This window comes from Rattus rattus, chromosome 12 (assembly GCF_011064425.1).
Source record: "Rattus rattus isolate New Zealand chromosome 12, Rrattus_CSIRO_v1, whole genome shotgun sequence".
Taxonomy (NCBI): Eukaryota; Metazoa; Chordata; class Mammalia; order Rodentia; family Muridae; genus Rattus; species Rattus rattus.
In genome coordinates this window covers 45,295,497-45,319,250 of record NC_046165.1, presented here as the reverse complement: position 1 = coordinate 45,319,250, position 23,754 = coordinate 45,295,497, and the positions used below count along the sequence as shown (strand labels likewise).

At 44.1% G+C, this 23,754-nt stretch overlaps 1 protein-coding gene and 1 pseudogene across 1 annotated transcript in view; both read left to right on the top strand.

The window, feature by feature from the left end:
• Positions 1–23,754, top strand: part of Vwa8 (von Willebrand factor A domain containing 8) — a 320,387-nt gene that overhangs the window by 150,486 nt on the left and 146,147 nt on the right. The window contains exons 20-21 of the mRNA XM_032918098.1: positions 5,747–5,818; positions 20,562–20,638. Of these exons, the coding sequence (XP_032773989.1) occupies positions 5,747–5,818; positions 20,562–20,638 (149 nt within the window). The remainder of the gene's footprint in view (positions 1–5,746; positions 5,819–20,561; positions 20,639–23,754) is intronic.
• LOC116913789 lies at positions 12,924–15,001 on the top strand (annotated as a pseudogene).

Here is a 23,754-nt window from a genome sequence, read left to right as displayed (position 1 = left end):
TCCTTGACAGCATCTGTTGTCGTCTGAGTTTTTTGATCTTAGCCATTCTAACTGGTGTGAGGTGGAATCTCGGGGTTGTTTTGATTTGCATTTCCCTGATGACTAAGGATGTTGAACATTTCTTTAGATGCTTCTCAGTCATTTGGTATTCCTCAGTTGAGAATTCTCCGTTTAGCTCTGTACCCCATTTTTAGTAGGGTTATTTTGTTCTCTTGGAGTCTAACTTCTTAGGTTCTTTTTATATTTTGGATATTAGCCCTCTATTGGATATAGGGTTGATAAGGATCTTTTCCCAATCTGTTGATTGCCATTTTGTCCTACTGATAGTGTCCTTTGCCTTACAGAAGCTTTGCAATTTTATGAGGTCCCGTTTGTCAATTCTTGATCTTAGAGCATAAACCATTGGTGTTTTGTTCATATTTTTAGTTAAAATGATATAAGATTTAAAATTCCTTTCAATGGTTAAAATTAGAGGAGTTACTGCTATGGATTTAAATATGTACATGTTATGGGCACACATATATATATGACTGTGCTTGAGGCTAGTAAAGTATTTTATTGAATTAAAACACACAGACCTATTGGTTGTCACTTTGGTGTCTACTTAAGTCCTTTCTGTAGCTCACAGGAGGTAAGCATCTTATACATCTTCTCTTCCTCTTCCTCGTTGTTATGTACTCCAAGAGCTCTCCCTTCCTTTGCTCCTTTTCTCTTTGGAGGGTGGACTGTGAGAGAGACTTTACCTTCAGCCCTTACCAGTAATTGTGGACTGTTTCTGAAGACATGGAAAGAAGTTTGAACTTAGAAAGCTTTATTACTCTTAAGATTCATTTCTGTACGATTTGCTTTTAGTAAATATTTCTGAAAATATTTCCTTTATGATAGAAGCATGCTTATTTGTAGTTCTTATTTGCTGACCTGCATGTAAACAATGGCATTTACAAAGTACATTGGAACTCCCTTTTGTCTTTTTAGGAAATTAGCAAAATTATAGTAAAATTTCTTTGGTTGTTCAATGAGTCTCATAATTTATATCTCTACATGCGAGTAATAGTATTTAGGTATCTAGACAAATTTTTCTTTTTTAATAAAATAGCTCTGTTCAAACGTTTATATCTCAAAACTATACTTTTTGTTTCATTCTCTAATCAGCTGATTTTTCCCTTAAGACCACTCCATCATTGTATATCAAAGGGGCAGAAAATGAAGTTACATAGATAGAAGGAAAATACTCTCATCTATGATATAAAAACAAAACCCTGATTAAAAGAAACAATATTTCTAAGCACTGTCTGTCCACATTTCACATTGGATCCACACAGCAGAAATGAGAAAAAGAGAGCAATGTGAAGTTGTCAGAAGGAACAATGGAAAACTCCAGAATAGTTAAGATTGCACAGCCTTCGTGGCTTATAAGGAGGTAGGAAGTTCCGTAGGGAGGAAGACCATGGTGTCCTTAACAGTGCCTGTTGCCATGGTATTGGTGACACAGACACTGAGGACTGCAGGTCCTCAGTGAACTTTCCACAGGTGCCCGAGGGGCTTTGTGTAATCCTTCTCCAGAAGCTCCTCCTCCCCCAAAGAGTAACGAATCAACCATTTATGAGGAGTTTAGTTGCTGCAGTTCTGGCTTCGTGCGGTTTGCTTCAGTAGTAGTCATTACCCCTTCATTTATGCTGCAGGTCATCATAGAAGCAGGGATCTGCGGGGTCACTGACAGATAGAGGGGGTTTCCAGTCCATCTTTCCTGTGATATCCTGTTGTCCTCTTACCACCAAGCACTGAAAATGATCTTTAAAATGGTTTCCCCTGATCTTTCCTTTATCTGCTCTCTCCGCTGAACAGCAAAGTTTCTAACACATGGTAAATAAGTGTTGAGGGGATTAAAAGACATTAATAAGATTTTGAACATCCATTCTAAAGAGAATTGCTTCATTGAATCTTTTATTATGTTTTATTATGGACTATGACCCTTGGAGGAGTAACTAGGAGAAATGTAGAATAACAAGATTAATAGCTTTTTAATAAGCTGAAGGAACTTTAGACCTGAAAAGTTAAACACACAAGTCAGTCTTGGCCCTAAGGCATCAGGGCACCAAGATTAAATGTTCACACACAAGCAGGTGCAACTCCAAGACTCAAATTGTTTTTTATCTAGTGGACAATACAGGCCTGTAAATACATATGCTTACTACAAATGGGATGGAGGTACACGCAGGTCTGTGTACTGCCAAGAAGGTGACTGATGGCCACTGACTGGAAAGAGCTCAGAAAACTGGTTAACAAGGCAGCGTTGGAAACCCATTCAGGCTGAGATGGGTATCTGTTTGCAGAGCCTTGGTTGTGTGTGAGAGACGTCTCCTAGAAAGCCGCATACCCTTGAGCTCAGTCCACAGAGCTTTGGCTTCCAGAAAAGTGTCCAGTGATGAGGCTGGTACCTGAGGAAACTGGCATTGTGCAGGCTTCACTAACGAAGGAATTCAGGTCCTTGTCAAGGAAACCAGCAACAGATTTTAAGCACACTGTACTTTCACTAACTTTCTCTTCACCTTCCTGTGTTGTCCAAGAGTGAGAGATGAGACAGACAGTTGAGCGGTGCTTATTGAAACTGTCCAGGTCACAGTTAAGAAGGCCCCGAGGGAGGTGAGGCAGTGGGAGTGGACACCTTAAGGACTCCTTAGGTGGTACACGTGGGGACTTGGTTTCAGACTCTCAGGCAGCACATCATCTGGTGGATAGAGAGTGAGCAGAAAATCATTCCTGCACTGGGAGGGGTGCATGGCGTATGCGTGTGGCGGGGGTAAGAGCAGAGGTTGGCCCTGCACAGGAGCAGGGGAAACTGCTACTCCCAAAGCATTAAGAGTCATCTAAGGAACTTTGAAAAACGAGTGGCAAGCGTCTGAACAGAGAAGCAGCCACAGTTGTAGTGTGGAGAACAAATTTCCCTGAGAGAAATGGGAGTTTCAGAAGCTAAATTGGCCAGTGAAATCTAGGCCGGAAATTATCAACGCCCTGACTCCCAGCTGTGGCCATAGAAAAGAAAGAGTATACTGTATGTGTCTTAGTCACTAGAGTTGGTTTTTAATGAGATCCCAGTAAGAGAAGATCATGATGGGCAGAGGGGCCATGGTGATGTCAGTGGGATCAAGGGACAGAAAAGGATCATTGTTAGTGGGCTGGGGTACAGGAGGAAGGAGAGAGCTTAAGACAAGGAAGCAAGGGGTCAGGTTTGGTTGAGTTTCTGAAACTGGGGAATAGGATCACTAGAAGAAAGCGTACAGACACCTATCTCATGTTATAATCTCCCACAGCTGAAAACTCTGGAGTTTTGTTTTTGCATTTTGTGAGTTCATGTATATATGTGGTCACACACATGTCATGCACAAGAGGAACACACAGCAACTTGTAGTATCCATTCTCTCCTTCCACCATGTGGGCCTCGGGGCTGAACTTGGGTCCTCGGGCTTGTAAGGCAGAGCCTTGATTTTTATTAACTATATAAGATCATAAGGAAAGCTCACAAGATAAAACCTGTCTTCAGGTTGGAAGGTTGGCTTGGAAAGGGCAAGGGAGAAGCCCTGTGCTCTTTGATCACCAGCCCACACTTCTGCTCACTTCCCTTACCTGGTCCTCAGACAGGGCCCTGTGTCCATGTAGGCACAATCCACTCTGTCATATCCTGGGCACCCAAAAGAAAGCCAGGAAGAGAGCGATAAGGAGCAAATACAGTGCTGCAGGAGGATTGGGCAGTGCCCTTAGCCTCAGCTGGTGCTCACGGGTTCTGGTCAGCGGGACAGGTGTGATGAGGGTGTGTGGTAGACAATGTGAGAGGGAGTGCAGCCAGAGCCCAGGGTCTGCAGGGTCGCCTTAGCAGGCCCGACCAGGGATGCCTTTATCCTTTCCTCCAGCTCCTTGGCTGGTTAGTTTCAGGAAGTACCACCAAGTTTTCACTTAGTTAAACGCAGCAGTCTTGAGACTGTCTTAGCAGCAAGTCCCAGTGTAAGTGATGTCCTAGGTCCTCCTCCTAGAGCAGTGCCTCTCAACCCTGTAATGCCGCCATGCCTAATACAGTTCCTCATGTCCTGGTGATCCCCAACTGTACAATTATTTTCATAGCTACTTTATAGCTATAATTTTGCTGCTGTTATGAATCATAATGTACATGTCTGATATGCGTCCCCTGTGAAAGGATCTGTTAATCCCCAAAGGGATTTCGACCCACATGTTGAGAAACATTGTTCTAGAAGGTAGTCTTATCTGTTTTCTATTAGGATACTCTATTTATACTGTTAACCCAGTGCTTTTTATTTTATTTTATTTTATTTAGTGTTCCTGAAACACAGTAAATAAATTTAGTCACTTTACTTTAAATCTTGTTAAAACTTTAGTTCCTCAGTGTTTCTAACCTAAGAAAAGTAAGAAAAGCCAATATATTCATTATTCTTAAGGGAAGGAAAATTAACTGTTTAATAAGTTCTAAGGGAAAAATGAATGAAAACATTACAGATTTGACAGATTTTGACTGTCAAAAAAAAAAAAAATCAGTTCAAGAAAAGCAAGCAAGCAAAATTCTGAAAAATACCTGTAGAGTGTGTGGGTTTTTCAGAGCTAGAACTCGAGTCCCTTGAGCACCTTGGAGCTGTTGCTGATTTGATCCAGAAACCTAGAAGAGGGACTTGGAATTCAGACTGTGCTGGGGCACAGCTCTTCTTCTGTCCCATGAGCCTTTGTACCCTATTCAGGTGTCCTATTTCACAGTCTACAAAGAGAACGCAGCCTCCTCTGTGGCTGCTGCAACCAGAATTTCGCCTTTTTTTTTATTATGTTGTGTCATAATTCAAATGAAAACAAATGGAAGGTAAAGGGTGCCTTTTTAGTTCTAAGACTTTACATAGCTTTGGAGGGAAATGGTTAAGCTATGTGTGTGAATGGGTGTCTCTGTTTTCTGTGCCTTCTACACACACACACACACACACACACACACACACACACACACACACACCCCCCCAAAATGGAGACATTTGGCTGCTTTTGGTAGCCTTTGTTCACTTATGCTAGAAATCGTCAATTTAAATGTGTCATTAAATTAAAGCAAAGTCTACAGTATCAATAGTTTGCCTTTGTTCAGATGGAATATTTGAAGTTTTCAATATTGATAATATAACTGATTACTGAAATTACTTATATCCACATCATTAAACAAGTTTTTAATCACAGCTAGGTGTGATAGTGCTAACCTTTAATCCCAGCACTAGGTGGGCAGAGGCAGGTGAATCTCTGAGTTTGAGCCCAGCCTGGTCTACATAGAGTGTCGAGGATAGCCAGAGGTAGAGAGAAAGACTTTGTCTCAAGCAACAATAATAAAAATGTATTTAATTCAGGTCAGTTACTTATTGCAATATATGTTCTGTACTCGTAGATAGCATCTTATAGCCAATTTTCTTTTTTGTTTGTTTGTTTCAGGTGTTTTATTAAGTGGGCCATACTGTAGCTGGTTTCTAAGTTGCAAAACAACATAAATTTAACAGTAATGATATAACCAGTTAGATTGTGACAGGCTTTTCTTTTACTTAAAGAGAAAATAAGAAAAGAAAAAAATACTTAAACGCACAGTGGCAGGTTAAACAAATAAGACAGATGAGGACAAGACAACGCTGTTAAACATGCTCACGCTTACTTCTGTGCGACCTTGTGCCAACAGGAGAGCTAACTTTCTTACTTACCCGATTGCATCCTTGTCTTCTAGCACATGATAGTGATGGAAGACATGCTGAAAGACTTCGTCCTCGGAGAGCACTTGCTACTGGTTGGTAACCAGGTGAGTCTGGAGAGCACTTACTATCGGTTGGTAACCAGGTGAGTTTGGAGAGCACTTACTACTGGTTGGTAACCAGGTGAGTTTGGAGAGCACTTACTATCGGTTGGTAACCAGGTGAGTTTGGAGAGCATTTGCTATCGGTTGGTAACCAGGTGAGTTTGGAGAGCATTTGCTATCGGTTGGTAACCAGGTGAGTTTGGAGAGCACTTGCTACTGGTTGGTAACCAGGTGAGTTTGGAGAGCACTTACTATCGGTTGGTAACCAGGTGAGTTTCGCTGGGAGAAAGCACAGGGGAGTGAGTACTAACACATTAGTTTCTTCTTTTGGGAATAAGAACTTGGAGATTCTTCTTCCTCCTAATAAAATGAGATATTTAAATTTTCAGCATAAAGCTCTTTACCATCAGAACAGGAATCTGTACCAGAGGGGCTTAGGAGTTCTGTTTTTGCAACAAAGTCTCACGATGCATCCCTGGCTGGGTTGGAAATTATTCTGTAAAGCAGGCTAGACTTGAACTCTTAGAGCTCCACTGACCTCTGCTTCCTGAATGCTGAGATCATGGGTGTGAGCCATCTAGCCCGGCTCAAGCCCAGAGTTTTTAACTCTTTTTTTGTCACTTAAAGCCTGGTGCACTTAGTGTGTCCTTTGAAAACTCCTGCTGTCAAGTGAATGGCCCTAGGAGCAGACATGGCTGACAAACCCATCAACAGATCAGAACGACAGAGAGAGTAGACGGAGTGCACCCAGAGCCGCTGGGGCTTTGGGCATAGTACTTCCAGGATGCTGGAGTGCAAACGCAGATTTCTAGCAGTTAAGGCAGGACTGATAGGCCAGCCAGTTTCATATCAGGAGGATTTTCTGATTTTTTTTTTATTATAAACCTCATCTATCACCAGCATGTATTGGGTACCAGTGTTGAGGAGATGTTTAGGTTGAGTAAGTATTTCTGCTGCCTGTGTCTTTTTTGTTTGTTTCTCAAGACAGGGTTTCTTAATGTAGTTCTGGCTGTCCTGGAACTACCTCTGTAGACCAGGCTGGCCTCAAACTCACAGAGATCCACCTGCCTCTGCCTCCTGAGTTCTGGGCCGCCACAGCCTTCACTGCTGCCACCACCACCACCACCAGCAGCACTGGTTCTCGGTGTCTTTTAAATTATCTGATGGAGTGGTCTGACTCCTTCAGACAGTCGTTAGATGTCTCCATGTCTGATCACATTGTTTTCAGCCTGGCGTCTCGAGAATTCCTCACCTTGAAATCTGCTCTCAGAACTAGGTTAGACTTTGTTTCCCGAGTGGACCTTTGTCCTGGTGCTGTAATCCAGCCTCTGGTCCTCCACGCCCACCCCAGCTCTTGTCTCTGTCTGTGTGCTCTGATCCTCATGGTGGCAATGTGCTATTGTGGAAATGAAGCAAGCACAGAGACCATTGCACGCCCAGGTTTTTAGTTGTCCGGGACCCTGAGTAACTTGCCGTCCTGGCTCAGTTCTCTGGAGTGATAACGTATACCACTTTTAGGTTTCTGTGTGTCTGGTTAGATTGACAAACTTACCTGCCCTGTCTACCGATGTGAGTGGGCCACTGAGCTCCTGGGCCTCCTCTCTGACGCTTGGTGTATAGTGTTTATCAGGTATTTGTATTTGAGAAGTATCTTAGAGGATTCCACATGTCCTACTCAGTAAAGTATAACTATCAATAATTCATAAAATATTAGTACTTTGAATTTAAAATTTAGACAGATTTTCCAGGAGATCTGAAAACAATGGACTGAACCCTTCTATAAATGTGCCCCTGCTGGGTCAATAGGAACCTAGGTGAGCACGTGACGCAGTGCCCATTTGCTTGAGATAGCTCAGAGTCTGAGACCGGAGCCCTGTGATAGAGCTGGGTGATCTTTGTGTTCTGAACAATCATTAGCTAGCACTGAGCTGTGAGAGTGGCGTCTCATGCTTGTATTTAGCAATCAGAAGGTGGGAGCTGACCCAAATGGAACAGGATAAACACTTGAGCCAACTGGGCTCCATTCAAACCTGTTTTCAATCTGTGTGTAGAACGGGCAGGCTCTGGTCAGCCTTTGTCCATCTGCTCCCGAGGGTGTGAGCGTACAGACTCGGAGGGCCCTTAGCGAGTGCAGGATGAGGCTGGCTGCTCCTTTTCCCCACTCTTTATTCAGGATGGTTTCTTTCCCAGTTATGGTAACTAGGTCCTCCTCCTGCAGCTTTGAACAGTAACACCCAGATTTGCCGCCCAGTGGCTTTTCCTACTTCCCAATGTTTTATATTCCTGCTCGCCTGCACTCATGTTTGCCTCGAGAAAAGGCAGGCAGATGAGAGCGTAGGCTGCAGGCGATGGGCTCCTGACTCTTAGCTCCCTGCAGTGGAGAGCTGCTGTTCTCACTGAAAAGATCACCACTGCAGAAGTGATCTGTCTCCTCCCTCTCTTTCTAGAACATTGATGAAACTCAGAAACAGAAAGAGTGAAGAGACGCTGTGGGGATTGAGTAGGACAGAGAAGCCAACAGTGGGTTGCACACATGTAAATACACTCAGTATTCTTTATGGAGTGGTTACAGTTAGACGCTGCCCAGCCTCCTGTGTACAAGTGAGTGCTGGCTGGGCCCCATGCGGAAGGTTAAGTTTTATTGTAACTATGGGTATTTTAGAAGATTATTGGGATACCAGCCGCATGTCTTAAGCAAGGGAAATTAGAGGAAGTGAGTGTTGACTTTGAGGTATCTCAACGATTTTTACCTTTATTAAACCAATCCTACCTTTCCCCCTTGTATATAATTCCATCTTGCCTGAGTATCTATAGCATTAGACAGAATTCCACATATATCTGTTAGGAAGCTGAAAACAGGCCCATGTACAACACTTGCCAAATTAAATGAGAATAAAGTGGCTTACATTCTACTTAGACACAATACGTTTTTAAATTTCTATTTTCACTGTAGGACTTTATGCCATAGCAGCATTTAGTAAATGAGGCAGAATTGAACCAAATGGGACAAGTGCCCTGGACTCACACGCTTGGTCACTCAGGAGCCTCTGATGCAGATGTGGGAGCTCTGCACAGTGCTCCCTCCCCTGTAGTTACAGCATTGCAGCTTCCCCTTGTAATCAGGAGTTTTTATTTTTATATTATTATGTTAGCATGGCATTCTATTTAACAAAAAGAGAGCTGCCTGCTCATTTCTTAACTGATGATGCTTAGGGAGGTGGGGTAAGGAGAATCCCCAGCCCTGGGAATACAAAGAACAAACTGCCTGGTTACCCTCCCCCAGCCCCTCCTTTTTTGAACAGTTCTCCATATGAAGCACAAATATTTATAGAAATTGAGTTACTGGATCAGCCTACAGGTATGTCATTTCTATTTAATTACAAAGCCCCCGTGAATGAACATTTTGGGCTAAGAACACTTGTGTGAAATAAATTATGTATTTTGGCTGGCCCGTTATTTGCGAGCTCTTAGCCTAGCCGGGCAGGTTGTGAGCTTCTCTGACTTACAGCCCAGCTGTATGGCCCTTGTTACTTGCTGTCCGAGCCTCGCCCAGGTCACCTCTCCTCCTTCAGCTAGTCCTCAGGTTCCTTTCTCCTGGCCATGTGCTCCTGGTCCGTCTCCTCTCACTGCAGCCTCTCCCTCTCTGTCTCCGTTCTGCTTCTTTCCCTGTCTCTCCTGAGACCCCTTACTGGATCCTCAAGTCCTGCCTTTCTCTCTTTACTGCCCAGTCACAGATTCTAGGCTTTTAGTAACCAACTAAGTTTAAATTAGGGAGCAAGATTTACACAATAAAGGCTGGTATAAGTGTGAATTCTCTTTCCTGGGGCTACCAGACCTTGGGCTACAGGATTTAGCATTTGTATACACAGCACCAGACCAACACCCAACATGCGTGAGTTTTGAGAGCATTTTGCTAGACCATTTGATGGGAATATCTTTTTCTAACACCGTCTAAAATGCTTGGCTACTCTTGCATAAGAAGCATTTTAAACTCTTACCTGTTTTGTTTTAGAAATCAGTGTTTAATCAGCGACATAATCAGCTACACACTCTGCTACCCCTGCCACTTGGTTTTAGTATGAGGCGAGACTTCACAGCGAATCAGCAGCGTTTCCTATGCTTAATGAGGTGGAATTAATTACTCACAGTCGCTGCTACCTGAGCAATCTGCTAAAATCACTCCTAACTTTTTTCATTTTAAGCCAGTTTTTTATGTTTTACCAAATAAGAGCTGCCCGCTAAAGTCTTTAGTCGTCCCTTTTTAGTGTTTTATGATTAATATTTTTCCCTTGTCAAGACTCCCATGCCCACCTTTCCTCAGCCCTTGTCTGTGTTGTTTTTGGTACACGTCCCTGCTTCACCATCTTAGCCTGGGAGCACCCTCAGGTGCTTTGTTCTGTAGGAAGCCTTTTTAGCTGGTGTCACAGAGAAATTCAGTATTGCTGTTGTCTAAACATCTGCGCCATTTCCTACTCCGATTCAACATTAAGATAGTTGTACTGTATATTTAATTTCAGCTGTAGTTGAATATATAGTTTTCTTATAAATAAGGATTAAAGCAGTGATATGTGTATTACAGTTTCTCATGCTTTTAATCATTTACTGATTCTACAATAACACTGTGGAGTAAAATAAAAGTTGAACTTTCTATACCTTCCTCATAAACAGACAAGCTTTAAAAGGCTCCAGTATTGTCCAAGATCACATAGCTAGTCAGTGGCAGACCTAGGTCTCCCAAGCTCCCATTTTCTCCAATACCACACAAGTTCTATTCTATTGATTCTAATAATAGTGACAACAGCAGCAAAAATGCAGTGCCTGACTTTGTTGAATGATTATGACTGCACTTTTTACACAGAATAAAAGACATTCATTTATATAAAAAAAGTACATATGTATCCCATTCAACAGTCAGTGACACCTGAAAATCTTCTATTTCTCCAAAACTTCTGAGATTCATGTGTTCATGTGCATGTGCACTTGTGTGCAGGTTAGAGGTCAGCGTCAGACATCCTCTCAGCCACTTTCCACTGCAGGTTTTAAGATGAGTCTCTTACTGGAGCTCACTGGTTGTGCTTGGCTACACTGGCTGGCCAGCAAGCCCCAGCGATCTCTGGTCTACCTCCCCAGTCCTGAGATTATAGGCGTGTACTGCTGTGGCTGTGCCTTTGACATGGGTGCTGGGAATCCGAGCACAGTCCCTCATGTCTGTGGCAAATGTTTTACTGACAGCCATTTTGTATGTTGTCTTGTAGTGCATTCTCCTTGCAGATTTCTTAGTGGTCTCTTTCCCATGTTCTGAAGTCTAATTCTACTGCTGGTTTGTTCCCGCCAGTATCCATCAGTCTGTTTGAGAGAGACTGGAAGTGAGAGAAGAATTCCTGAGGTCTCAGCCTTGGCCGACTGACTCCATTCCACTGGGTGCACAGCCAGCCTAAAACCTTTCAGAGGCACATCTCAGTGACCTCCTTCAACTAGACCTGACCATCAAGTCATCCATTCCAGTGTCAGCTCCCTCATTCCCTGTCACCTCAGTAGTGCCCCCAGCTGGTAGCCACCCTTAAGTATGTGAGCCTGGGGCCACGTTTTATTTTTCACATCATACCAAAAGGATGTTTTCTCCTGTTGTCTTTATTTTGAGAAGATCTTGTTCCACTTGTAGTATAAATATATAGGATTATACCAATCTAGTGAATTTCTATTGAGGAAACTTTTTTAGAGAAAACTTTATTAAGCCTATTTCATTTCTTGGTTAATTTACACAACAAAGTTAAAGTATATCATATGTTCTAAGATAGACATAACCTTTTAATTTTATAGCATTTGATTTTATCTATTTTGCATTGTAAAAGTCAGAAACATTTACTTAATGTCAGCCAAGCAGGATTCTGCGACCATTGTTATTATTTTCTATATCCTCTTCCCTTTATTAGTTACAGGTTTACTATGACCAGTTTTTCTGTAGACAAAGGTTTCACAAATGCCTGTTGAGTTATTTAGTATTAAGATGCTGCACATATTTTGTTGCCAAAATTAAAGAGTGTGTGAATTCTGCTAACTGATTGGAAATGGGCCTGAGCAGGTTCTCCTGTGCTCATTGGAGCAGGCCATGTCTAATGTCTGCAGGGGGACTGAACAGTTTGTCCAGAAACGTTCTCGTCTGTTTCCAAGCTGGTAGTGACAGCAGGGAACTGGATAACTACGTGTGCCACACTTCCAGTGACTCCGGCAGCCACGGGGCCCCATGGCGAGGGAGGGCTTGGTGTCATCCGGCACACCAGTGCTCACCTTTAGGCTACTGTTCGTACCTTTCCGAGCTTTCTGCAGTAACTACTGCCTGATCTGTATGTAGTTTGGAAAGTTTTTGCTATTCTATTACATTCTCTCCACAAATTTAGTTTTTCTGCCTTGTGTTTTTTAGTGAACCATTTTTTTCACATTTGTGTTGGATTTGTATTTTCTTCACGAGATGCGTTGACCTCCTTATCCCCTCCATGCTGGTTTGGTGGTACTGAGGCTGACCACACTTCCAAACTTTCTTTGCTGTATATAGTAGCAGTGTATTCCATAAGCAGATTACAGAAGTATAGATTTTATTCCTTTTGCAGGAAGCTTTATGATCACTTGTGTGGAAGCCATACCTTTGGACTCTGTCTTCTTTTCTTGGCTGTTATAAGATTCATCTTTGGAATATTTAGGATTATTTCCTGTTCATTTTCAGTAAAGTTGTTTTTCTGATTATATAGTCTACTTTTATTGGGAGAACTTGAAAAAATAAGAAATTGCCTCTGATTGTATAGCAGTAATCTCCTTCTTGGGCATAAGATTAAAGGATATGGCAGTATCTAGAGAATAATTAGCCTGTGCCTTTGTATTTAGATGAGCAAACCTAGGCCCAGAGACTGATTAAAAACCTCCATGTGAGAGCAGTTTTGCAGATTATAGTTCTGGTATCCACACTCCATGTAATGAACTGTAAGAAATGGTAAGCAAAATTTTGAAGGTTCATCAAGTTTCAATTTTAAAAAGCCAGATAGAATTTATTTTTCTGGTTCTCACAATTACTTTACTTTGCTGTTGTGTATTGTGTGTAGTATTTACTGACATTCAGTTACTTTTCTACAAAGGGATGCTATTGAAAGATAATTTCTAAATATCATGTAGACTGAAGCAACGTTGTACAAATTATTCAAGAATTAAGGGAAACCAGAAAGAAGGACAGAGCAAGCCACTGTGGAGAGCAGGAGCTGTGCTTGTCAATGCAAGCTCTGGAGAGGAGAGGCCTGGACTGCCCCCTCACGGGCACCCTCAATTCCACGCAGAACATTCCCATACTTGGTCAGGTCAGTTTTAAAGACTTTGGATTAATGGGCATTTGTTTGATTCCATGACATTGTGACACAAACCCTCCTAAAAGCAGTCAAGGAAGCTGCCTCTTGATGTCCATCTTGTGTGGTAAGATTTGTAGTACAGCTCAGTTCCGGTTGGCAGACAGGATGGCAGATCGTGCTGCGCTGGAGGAGCTGGTGTGACTCCAGGGAGTGCATGTGAGGGGCCTTAAGGAGCAGAAAGCGTCCACTGAGCAGATCGAGGAGGAGATGACGAAACTCCTAAAACTGAAGGCACAGCTGGGCCATAATGAAGGCAAACAGAAAAGTTTGTCCTCAAAACCCGCAAGGGCACGAGAGACTATAGTCCCCTGCAGATGGCAGTCCGAGAAAAGGTGTTTGATGTCATCATCCGCTGTTTCAAACGCCATGGAGCAGAAGTGATCGATAGACCTGTGTTTGAACTAAAGGAGACACTAACTGGAAAGTACGGAGAAAACTCAAAGCTTATCTATGACCTGAAGACCAGGGTGGGGAGCTCCTGTCCCTCCGTTATGACCTTACTGTCCCTTTTGCTCAGTATCTAGCAATGAATAAACTGACCAACATTAAATGCTACCACATAGCAAAGGTGTGTCACTGGGACAACCCAGCTACGACCCGAGGCCGTTACCGTGAATTCTATCAGTGTGATTTTGACATTGCTGGACAGTTTGACCCCATGATTCCTGATGCAGAGTGCCTAAAGATGATGTGTGAGATCCTGAGTTCACTTCAGATCGGCAACTTCCAGGTCAAGGTAAATGATAGGCACATCCTAGACGGGATGTTTGCTGTCTGTGGTGTCCCTGAGAGCCAGTTCCGTACCATCTGCTCCTCTGTGGACAAGCTAGACAAGGTTTCCTGGGAGGAAGTGAAGAATGAGATGGTGGGAGAGAAGGGCCTTGCACCCGAAGTGGCTGATCACATCGGGGACTATGTCCAGCAGCATGGTGGGGTGTCTCTGGTGGAACAGTTACTCCAGCATCCTAAACTCTCCCAAAGCAAACAGGGTGTAGAGGGCCTGGGAGACCTAAAGCTGCTCTTTGAGTATCTAACCCTGTTTGGCATTGATGACAAGATCTCCTTTGACCTGAGCCTTGCTCGAGGGCTGGACTACTTACTATACTGGGGTCATCTATGAGGCAGTGCTGCTACAAATGCCAACCCAAGCTGGGGAAGAACCCTTGGGTGTGGGCAGCATAGCTGCTGGAGGGCGCTACCATAGGCTAGTAGGCATATTTGACCCCAAAGGGCACAAGGTGCCATGTGTTGGGCTCAGTATTGGAGTGGAACGGATCTTCTCCATTGTAGAGCAAAAATTAGAGGCTTCAGAGGAAAAGGGGCGGACCACAGAGACGCAGGTGCTGTGGCATCTGCACAGAAGAAGCTGCTGGAAGAGAGACTGAGCTTATCTCAGAGTTATGGGATGCTGGGATCAAGGCTGAGCTGCTGTACAAGAAGAACCCAAAGTTACTGAACCAGTTGCAGAACTGTGAGGAAGCAGGCATCCCACTGGTGGCCATCATTGGTGAGCAGGAGCTTAAGGATGGTGTCATCAAGCTCCGCTCAGTGACGAGCAGAGAAGAGGCGGATGTCCGAAGAGAAGACCTTGTGGAGGAGATCAGAAGAAGGACAAATCAGCCCCTCTCCATGTGATGAACTGAGCAAACTAGTGGAAGAAACAGGATTGGCCTTAACTGAGCTAAAACAAAACTGCATATGTACTTAAACAGTTTGGACGTTTCCGATCCGGCAGAAGACTGAAGGGTGGTCAGAACAGAGGCTTTGTGGGGGGTTGGGGTTTTTGTTTTTGTTTTTTATCATCATCATTATGATGATGATGATGATGATGATGATGATGATGATGATGATGATGATGATGATGATGTTATTATCCGTAATCACTGGCAAAAAATGGCTAGGCACTACACTTTCCTTGTGTGGGGGATGGGGTCAAGCAGTATAGGTGGATTAGTCAAGTCTCTGCCTCCTAAACTCCTGTTTGGACTTGAGATGGCTTCATTGAAAAGCCACACCGCAGATGAACAACCTCCGGCCAAAAAGTGCAATAAACATCTCTACCGCAAAAAAAAAAAAAAGACTTGAAGTACAGCCTAAGACATTTTACCACGTGGGGTTGTCTTCAGTTCTTCGTGGCCTAGAACTTAATTTAATTTGCCTCCCTCCAAAACAGGCACGCTAGTTTCTCCATGCGCGTGGCTGGTGTGAGCATTGGAGCCATTTTGCACGGAAGGGGTATTTGCACATGAACAGCAGCTCTGTGGATGTTACTCTCTCCACTTTCTGTACTAAGAGTGTCACAGAAAATTTCATCATAAAAAACAGAAGGCACCTACACAAGGTGTCTGTCCCCTCAGGAAGAGCTGAGTGCGGGGCTCCAGCTCCCTCCCCTTTTCTCCCCTTCCTTCAGTTTTAGTGCCTATCACCTGAAGGTTCCATTGAGTCACTAGAGGTAGACATCTGAGAGGGATGCCCTCTTCCAGAGGTACCTGACTTTACTGGTGTCCTCTAGGGCATGGCGGTGTTGTAGGAAGATAGAGGAGTGATTCTGAGCTAGGATTGAAGGAGAGAAAACAGTAATCAGGCTAAGCTGTGGAGGAGTAAGGACATTTCACCAGAAAGCAGAGGAGTGGCTGGAAAATGGCAGATGAGACAAGATGGGCTTTGGGGGCTGATAGGAGCATTCAGCAGTGAGGAGAGCATCGGCCTGGGGAGCAGTGAGGAGAGCGTCAGCTTCTGCTGAGGAGATTCTTCAAGGCCCGTCACTGACGTGAAGTCTCACATTCCAGTCTCAGGACCCAAAGCCAGTTCTAGACAAACTTCCCTCTGTCTGATCTCTACTCTGCTTGGCCCCTTTCTCCTATTCCTTCTCCTTTCCCTCTGTGATAGACCACAGATAGCGTGTTCAGGAAGACAGCCTAGCTCTCTTTCTTCTGCAAAGGACTTAATTGCCCAAGTACATAGTTTAACTAAAATAATAAGACTCTTAAGTTCTGTGACCCCAGAATATGTTGGAGTTAGTAAAGTTGTGGCCCCAAGCTCCCGGAGCTGGAGGAGGGTGGCTTCCTGCTTTTAGTTTGAGTGCTGCCCGTGCGTGAGCTTCATGTCCTCTGTCACTCCCAGCCGCCCAGCGCTGGAGTTGACAGACCCTTGAGTCCTGCCCTTCCGAAGCCGCTTCCTCCTAGTGTGTTGTCATGACAAGCTCAGCCAATGATGGAAAGAAAAGACTCATTTCATGAGATCTCCAATTCCTTCTCCTGCTAAAAAAGTTTTACTCACGAAATATAATCTCAATACCTATGTAAGAATTTATTTCATGTTAATTTTATTAAAAGAGACAAGCTACACTTATAGAATAGTAGCTAGTAAGTAAAGATATATTTGCACAGGGATAAAGTGAAAATATTAGCAGGTAATTTTTTTTAACAGTTACACATTGAATAGTGTCTTATTTTCTACATTTTCCAGTGAGAAAAGGGGGGGTATGTAATTTTTATGACAGAAAAATTAGACATTATTTATGTACTTACTCAAAGTAATCCTGAGGATTTTCTGTTCTAGACAAAAACTATGATTAGAAGGAACAAACAGCTGTAATTGTTTCGCTTTGCTCCGGATATTTACAGAAATTCCTTCCCAGATTCTTCCTTCTGCATTTCCTCGAAGGAACTGTGAGTGCCTCTTAAAGTGAAGTAGGAAATGACCGGGTGAGATCTGTGGCTTAGGAACAGAGCTAAACAAACTGTGGGCTGTCCTGTGGAGAGGGTGGATGTGGGGAGGCAAGCAGGACCCTCTCCAGCAGCCCAGGAGGATGTGCAGCTCCAGAGCTGAGACAGGGGATTGAAGAGGAAGAACCAGATGTGGGAAACAGGCACTTCAAAATAAACAAGTCCAAAATTAAACTGCCTTTGTAAACTTCCCTCCCCTAGCCAGCAACCGTCTCTTCCCCTTGTTTCTTTCTCAGATGATGGCCTGATCTTCCCACTCTCAGCCCGGGATGAAGACTGATGTCTTCGTTTCCTTACCCTCCATCACACAGCGATGTTAGTTTCCTTACTGTCTCTTAAATAAGTGGCCTGCTCTCTGCTCCTCAGCTTAGGCTGCCATCGTTGTGGAGGTCTTTAAAGACTTTCTCCGCTGCTTCCCTCTGCTCCCACTCCTTCCTCTCTGTCATTCCAGCAGACTAGTTTTCTAGAACTGAACATCTGAGCCTGCTACTCCCAGCCTCAGTGGCTGCTCTTGGAAACAGTACTCTTGGCTGCCTAGGCTCTGCCACACTTAGTACCACCTCCCTAGACGGCCTGTTCCTCACAGCTCCCTCCCCACTTCTGCTGTGCTCTTTGGCTTCTTGCAGACCTCTCTGGATCATGAAACCCACAAGTCCCCTTATAGCACTCTCTCTACTAGGACACTCCCTGCTCCCCTTTCCCCATACCTTCTGATTTCATGATTATTTTAAGTCAAATCTTACAATGTGATGGGCCTTCCTAGGCCTCAGGTTAAATCTCAGAGCATCTTGGGTGCCTCATGTAACCACATTCACACAGACCCCCAGCAGTGTTCCCTTGTGTTCTGTGTTGCTTAGGAAATGGCCCGTGAAAGCCACGCTCTCACTTTCAGTGAGTTTGTAAGGATAGAGCAAGCAAAGGTAGTGGAAAGAACAAGTAGCAGGGAGAAGCAGCAGATAGCAAACCGCCACCAAATCAGATGCTCTCAACCTCCAGCGGACACAGCTGGGGTAGACCAATCAAGAGGGCAAACAAACAAACAAACAGAATACCAAATTTGGGAGCTTACAAACATCCTTTAGAAACTGAAGCCCCATGGAAACAGCCAGCTGGAGGCCTCAGTGGAGAAAGCATCTCCTTTGGTGTGTTTCTTGAAATGAATGTGGTGAGCATTTAGAAACTGTAGCCACACCTGGGCACTTAGTCCGCTGGCAGAAACCGACGACCTGGCCTGAAGGCTCAGCAGAGCAGAGCAGTCTCTCCATGAATGAGCTTGGCCTTCTCTTCCGCATGGGCATCTTGTACTATGGGATCAGCAACAATAGCCTCTTTGGGCAGTGTCCACCTTCTAGCTGTTCTCAAGGACAGGGTGCTTTTACTTTGAGCTCATTTTATTTTTCTTTTGTTAGAGTAAGAGGCCGGCTGTCCCAAGACACGGGTTTTGAAGGAGGTGAAAGAGGGCCTCCCTGCTCTGCCTGCTTTTTAAACTTGTTTTGGTTTTTGAATCTTGAGACAAGGTCTCTCTTTCTAGTGCTGGCTGGCTGTTGTAGAACCAGTTATGTAGACAAGGTTGGCTTCAGTGTCACAGAGATACCTGCTTCTGCCTCTCTCATTCCGGGACTAAAGGCATTTACCACCATGCCCCATCCAACTCTCTGCTTTCCATGGGCTCAGACAGCACACGGTAATTTACAATATGATGTGTGTCGCACCCATTTGTATTTCCCCGTAAACTGCAGGCGAAGCATGGCCAGGTGTTCTGTGCACTGTCATATCGAGCCCGTCCAGGACAGGGCTCCCCTGTGTACTTACGGAGCTGAGGATGGAGAGCGGAAGAAGGAGAGGAAGGGAGGGAGGAAAGAGACATGACCCATACTAATCCCCTCCTGCATGAGTGCTGGCTTTCATAGCAGTGCTGTCCCGCGGGGCACAAGAGGACTCTGATGAGTGCAGCCTGAGCATCCCTCTGGTCGGCAAGAACGGGGTCTCCAGTGTAGCTGAGCAAAGAAGTGTGAACTATGCGTAGAAAAGGAAGGCATGGGCACGAAGTAGACAGCCCAGAGGCTGTGGAGCAAAAAGACAGGAGGTCAGTGTCCTAGAGACCCCAATGACAACAAAGAGCTGCTCCAGAGCCCCGGCATCTTAACCTGCCCCTGCCCCTGCCCCTGCCCTGCCCCTGCCCCTGCCCCTGCCCCTGCCTTGCCCCGCCCCCGCCCCCGCCCCCCAGGGGCTTCCAGGCTCTGTCTCTAATGTCTCTGTGGCTAATGAGGAGGCGAAGCTCCTGATGCTTTTCAGGACTCAGTAGCTTTCAGATCTTTACTGTCTCTGGTGCTACCTTAAGTCTGTGTTGTTTGCATTTCTCTGTAATTACTGAAATTAAAAGAGCTGAAAGTTTTAACATAGACATCTTCATCTGACTTTATCTATTTTAAACTGTATGTTTCTTCCAGCATGCCATTTAAAACTTCCATCCTGTCCTAATTGACATGCAAATGTGCAAGTGTAATTTTCCTTGTTTGTGCTTCTGTGCTAGCCTTACGTTTTTTTGTGGGTGAAATCCATGTAGATACTAAGCTGATTCCTAGGAGAGGAAATGAGCCATTATTCTGTTATTAATGAGTTTGTCAGTGGTTCTTAAGCTTTCATAACCTAATGTGGGTAGGAGCTTGGGGGATGGCTTCTAAGAGTGAGTAAGGAAGTGGCTTGAGGCCCAGACTGCCTAAATGAATTTCATACTGAAAAATATAACCCACTGCACAGGAACTAAAATGACGACTGTGAGGATCAAACACACCCAGAACGGAGTCCTCAGTCATTGACTGTGATTATTGTACTGTTTAGCATTTCTGAGCCTTCCTTCTGGGTTTGTGAGAGTAAGACAGTCTTAGTTCCTAACTGCTGGTGCCACAACTGCGTAGTGATTAAATGTGAAGACACTAACAGAAACCTTGAAAAAGTATAAGAAATTGCTGCTGTTACTGAGTTACTGATATTTCCCACGATACTGAGCCTCAGCTCTTTAACTGTGGCTCTTCACGCACAGCCAGTGGTTAGGTTTAGTTGTATTGAGCCGCTCCCTGCAAACTTTCAAATAGAGAAGTAACAGGCACGTGGTCTACCCTCTACAGAAGGTCACATCCAGCGAGTCAGAGGGAAGGAGGACACATCTAAGAAGAGCACATACGTCTGGATTGTGCTAATGCGCCCAATGTTAGACTTCCAGAGCTTTACAGGAAAAAGCACAGGACTAAATGAAGAAGAACTACAGTGGTCTATTTATCTTCCTATAATGGAAAGATGTGTTTCTGAGGAACTGAAGCAAAGCCATTGTTTGTATATGTACCTGATTGTCAGTGTTCTGTGATAATATGAGACTTAACTGTGAAACTAAAACAAAGGTCAAGCCGTCAATGCCAGCATCTGGACTTCCTCTCATAAGGACAGTGTAGGGTGCCATGCTTCAGAATCAGAGCCTTCAGTGGCCTCTGTGTCACTGGAGAGGGGCCAGGCATGTTTGCTGGTTTGGGTTTTATTAACAACAAAAGGTAGTAGACCTTTGAAGAAGTGGCTTGCCAGAAAGTTACCTCCAAAGCTTCTTACTGCTTGACTCTGTTTGTGTACTTGCAGGGTGTAGGAAAGAACAAGATCGTGGACCGATTCCTTCATCTGCTCAACAGACCCCGAGAATATATCCAGCTGCACAGGTAGGAGAAGCGTCCATGAGGCCTGTAAGCTGTGACTAAATTATTCATCTCTCTCCTGTGAATTAAATATACTGTCTTAAAAGCCCCTTTCCTTAAAACGCCATGATGGGCAAAGGATGGCTCAGGGCTCAGAGCACTGGCTGCTTTTACAGAGGACCCAGGCTTGGTCCCCAGCACCCACACTGTGGCTCAGAACCCCCTGTAGCTCCAGTTCCAGAGGGTCTGACACCCTCTTCTGGCCTCTGCACATGTGTGGTGCCCATTCTAAGGTACACACATCGACATCAGTAAATCTTTTTAAAAAGCTATTGAATGATGAATGCCTTATAAACACAAGTTAATAGATGTCTTATGCACAGAGAGATGCAGCAGGTCTCATCAACATCAAGGTGCTCACGTTAGAAAACACAAGGACCCCAAGCCCCTGCTGCTACTCAGCTAAGCCGGCTGACAGGGAGGAGCAACAAGGTTTGTGGGCCCCAGTGAGGGGTAAGGAGCACGCACTATGGAAGGGACAGAGTATCTCTTACCTTCCTTACACACTGTGTGGATGATTTAGTTTTGCACGGTTGGATTAGTGGTTGGATTAGGGATAACTTTTAAGCAAATGAGATTTCTCAACCTGAGTTGTGTAAGCTTTAGCAGTGGATTGGTTCTCATTTTAGAAATGAAATGCAGGCAGCAGATCTACTAGAAACTAAATACTGGAGCAAATCAGGACACAAGCGAGACACACACACACACACACACACACACACACACCAAGTATTGAGCAGTTTAAACCCAGTGTCGATTATTGTTTTGATCCTAGTAGATAACAAATGCTGTCATGGAAAGAACACTGGACTGTGTTAAAAGAATGAGTATCTGGTTTGAGTTCTTTGCTAAATAATTATCAGTTCCTGAGAGAACTTTTTAGAATAAGAACAGTTAGCAGGTCAAAAGTCACAGAGAAAAGTTCTAAAGGAAAGTTGAGATATGATAAAAAAAAATAATAAAAACAAGGCAAACCAAAACAAACATTCCATCTGGGATTTCATACCCCTGAGGAGCCCCAGCCCAGGAAAAGCCGTAGACCTGGACAGACTCGGAGGCCCTGGCAACAGCATTCCCTTAGGGACCTGTGAGCTGAGCCAGTCACCTGAGCCTGCGTGGGTGCCGTGGTGGTTGGTGGTTGCCTTTGCAGGTTGCTTTAGGAGTAAGAGCCTCCCTGGACCATCCTGAGGCTACCGAGAAAGGAAGAACACAGGCTTGCTGCTGGTGGGGGTGCACACCTGTCCCCCAGCATGGAGAGCAGCCTGCTCTGCGTAATGACCGCAGCCAGAGGAAGGATGGAGGCGTAAAAAGCAAAAAGGGAAGAACACAGCTCATCATCTTTATAATTCTGGAGCTTCTTTCTCATGCAAGATAACATTCAAAATAAAAAATGGATATTTTTGGAGGCAGTAAGGAATGTGGGACATAGAAAGAAGCAACAAAATTAATAAATATGCACTTAAGATGATGGAATTAACATAGAGCAGTTATAAAATAGCCAGCATAAACATTTTCAAGTATTCTAAAAGGGAACCAAGAAGCAAAACAAGGCACTAATTAGGAAGACGCAGAATGGCAGTGCTGAAAAAGAATAACATATATCAGCACTAAAGTCTCAAAAGTGGGGACGAGGGAGAGCAGAAAAATATTTGAAGAGGTAGCAGCAAGAAAGTTCCTGAAATTGATGTAATAACACGAGATCCTCAGTAGCCCAATGAATCTCAAGTATGGTAAAGAGAAAAGCAAAGCACGCCACATCATGTCCAGATGCTTGAAAACCAAGCGAAAATATGTAAAGCCATTAACGTTGGAGAAAAGGCACATTGCCTGTAGCGCACAATAGTAAAAATGACTGTTAGGAGCAATAAATATGAAGGGATTCAATCAAATGGTTGCTTTGCATTAAACGGAGAAAGTTTTGAATAGCACATTAAGAAAAATGCTCTTTCATGTAAGGAAACATACATTTCTAGAGCAGCGCACACACACACACACACACACACACACACACACACACACATCCCAGGACTTGTAAAAGGATAGGATGGGACTGTGGTTAGGCTCAGTGACTGTAACTCTTTGCCCAAGGACAAGCATGAGAAGCAGGGTTAGGTCCCCAGATCCCCAGTGCCAACATAAATGCCAGATATGGTACCCAGCACTCACATAAACATCTCTCTGTAATTCTAGCCCTTGAAAGTCAGACACAAAGAGGCCCAGAGCAAGCTGGCAAGCAAACTAGCCAGGTTGGTAAATTCCCAGCTCAGTTGAGACTCTGCCTCAGTCAGGAGGAGAGAACCTAGGGAGACTACCAACATCAACCTTGGCCTCTGCCAGCACACGCACCCACACGGTTGTCAACATGCACACATAAATATACACTAAAGGGATGATGTGTAGTGACCGCAATACGTGTGTAATCCCAGGAGTGTAAGGTAAATAATGGCCCCTCTTTTATTCCTGTTTGTGCTTGTTTGGTTTTTGTTGTTTGGGACAAGTGGGTCTATGTAGCCCCAGCTGTCCTGGGCCTGGCCCTGTAGATCAGACTGATCTTGAAGTCAGAGATCTGCCCACCTCTGCCTCCCAGTGCATGGATTGAAGATATACACCACCATACATACCTAATAATCTTGTTCTACTCAAAGAAACTACTTTTATTATGTCTTTCTTTCATTTTAGAATTGCTGATTTTGTCTTTATTACTTTGTTCTTGTATTAACTTTGGACTTGCTCTGTTCATTTTTAAACTTCAAAATGCCTAAGCCATTGGTTTTCAGCCTTTAAATTGTAACAAGTGTGTTTGGGTCTTAGGCCCTTCCCCTTTAAGTGAAGGACAATAGACATAGCATTCATGATGTTTCTTTGTATCTGGCATTTCAGTATCTTCAGTGATAAAGTTGGTACTCAGGGTGCTTTCAGAATCTTAGAGGATTAGAGATAGCATTCCTTGCTTTCTGTCTAAGTGCCTTTAGTATGAACATTTTGTTATGAAGTACCAAGTGGTCCATAAAGTGGTGACACCTTCTGCCAGCACATAATCTGTGCTAATTCTGACACTGGCTAAACGAATGTGTGAAGAT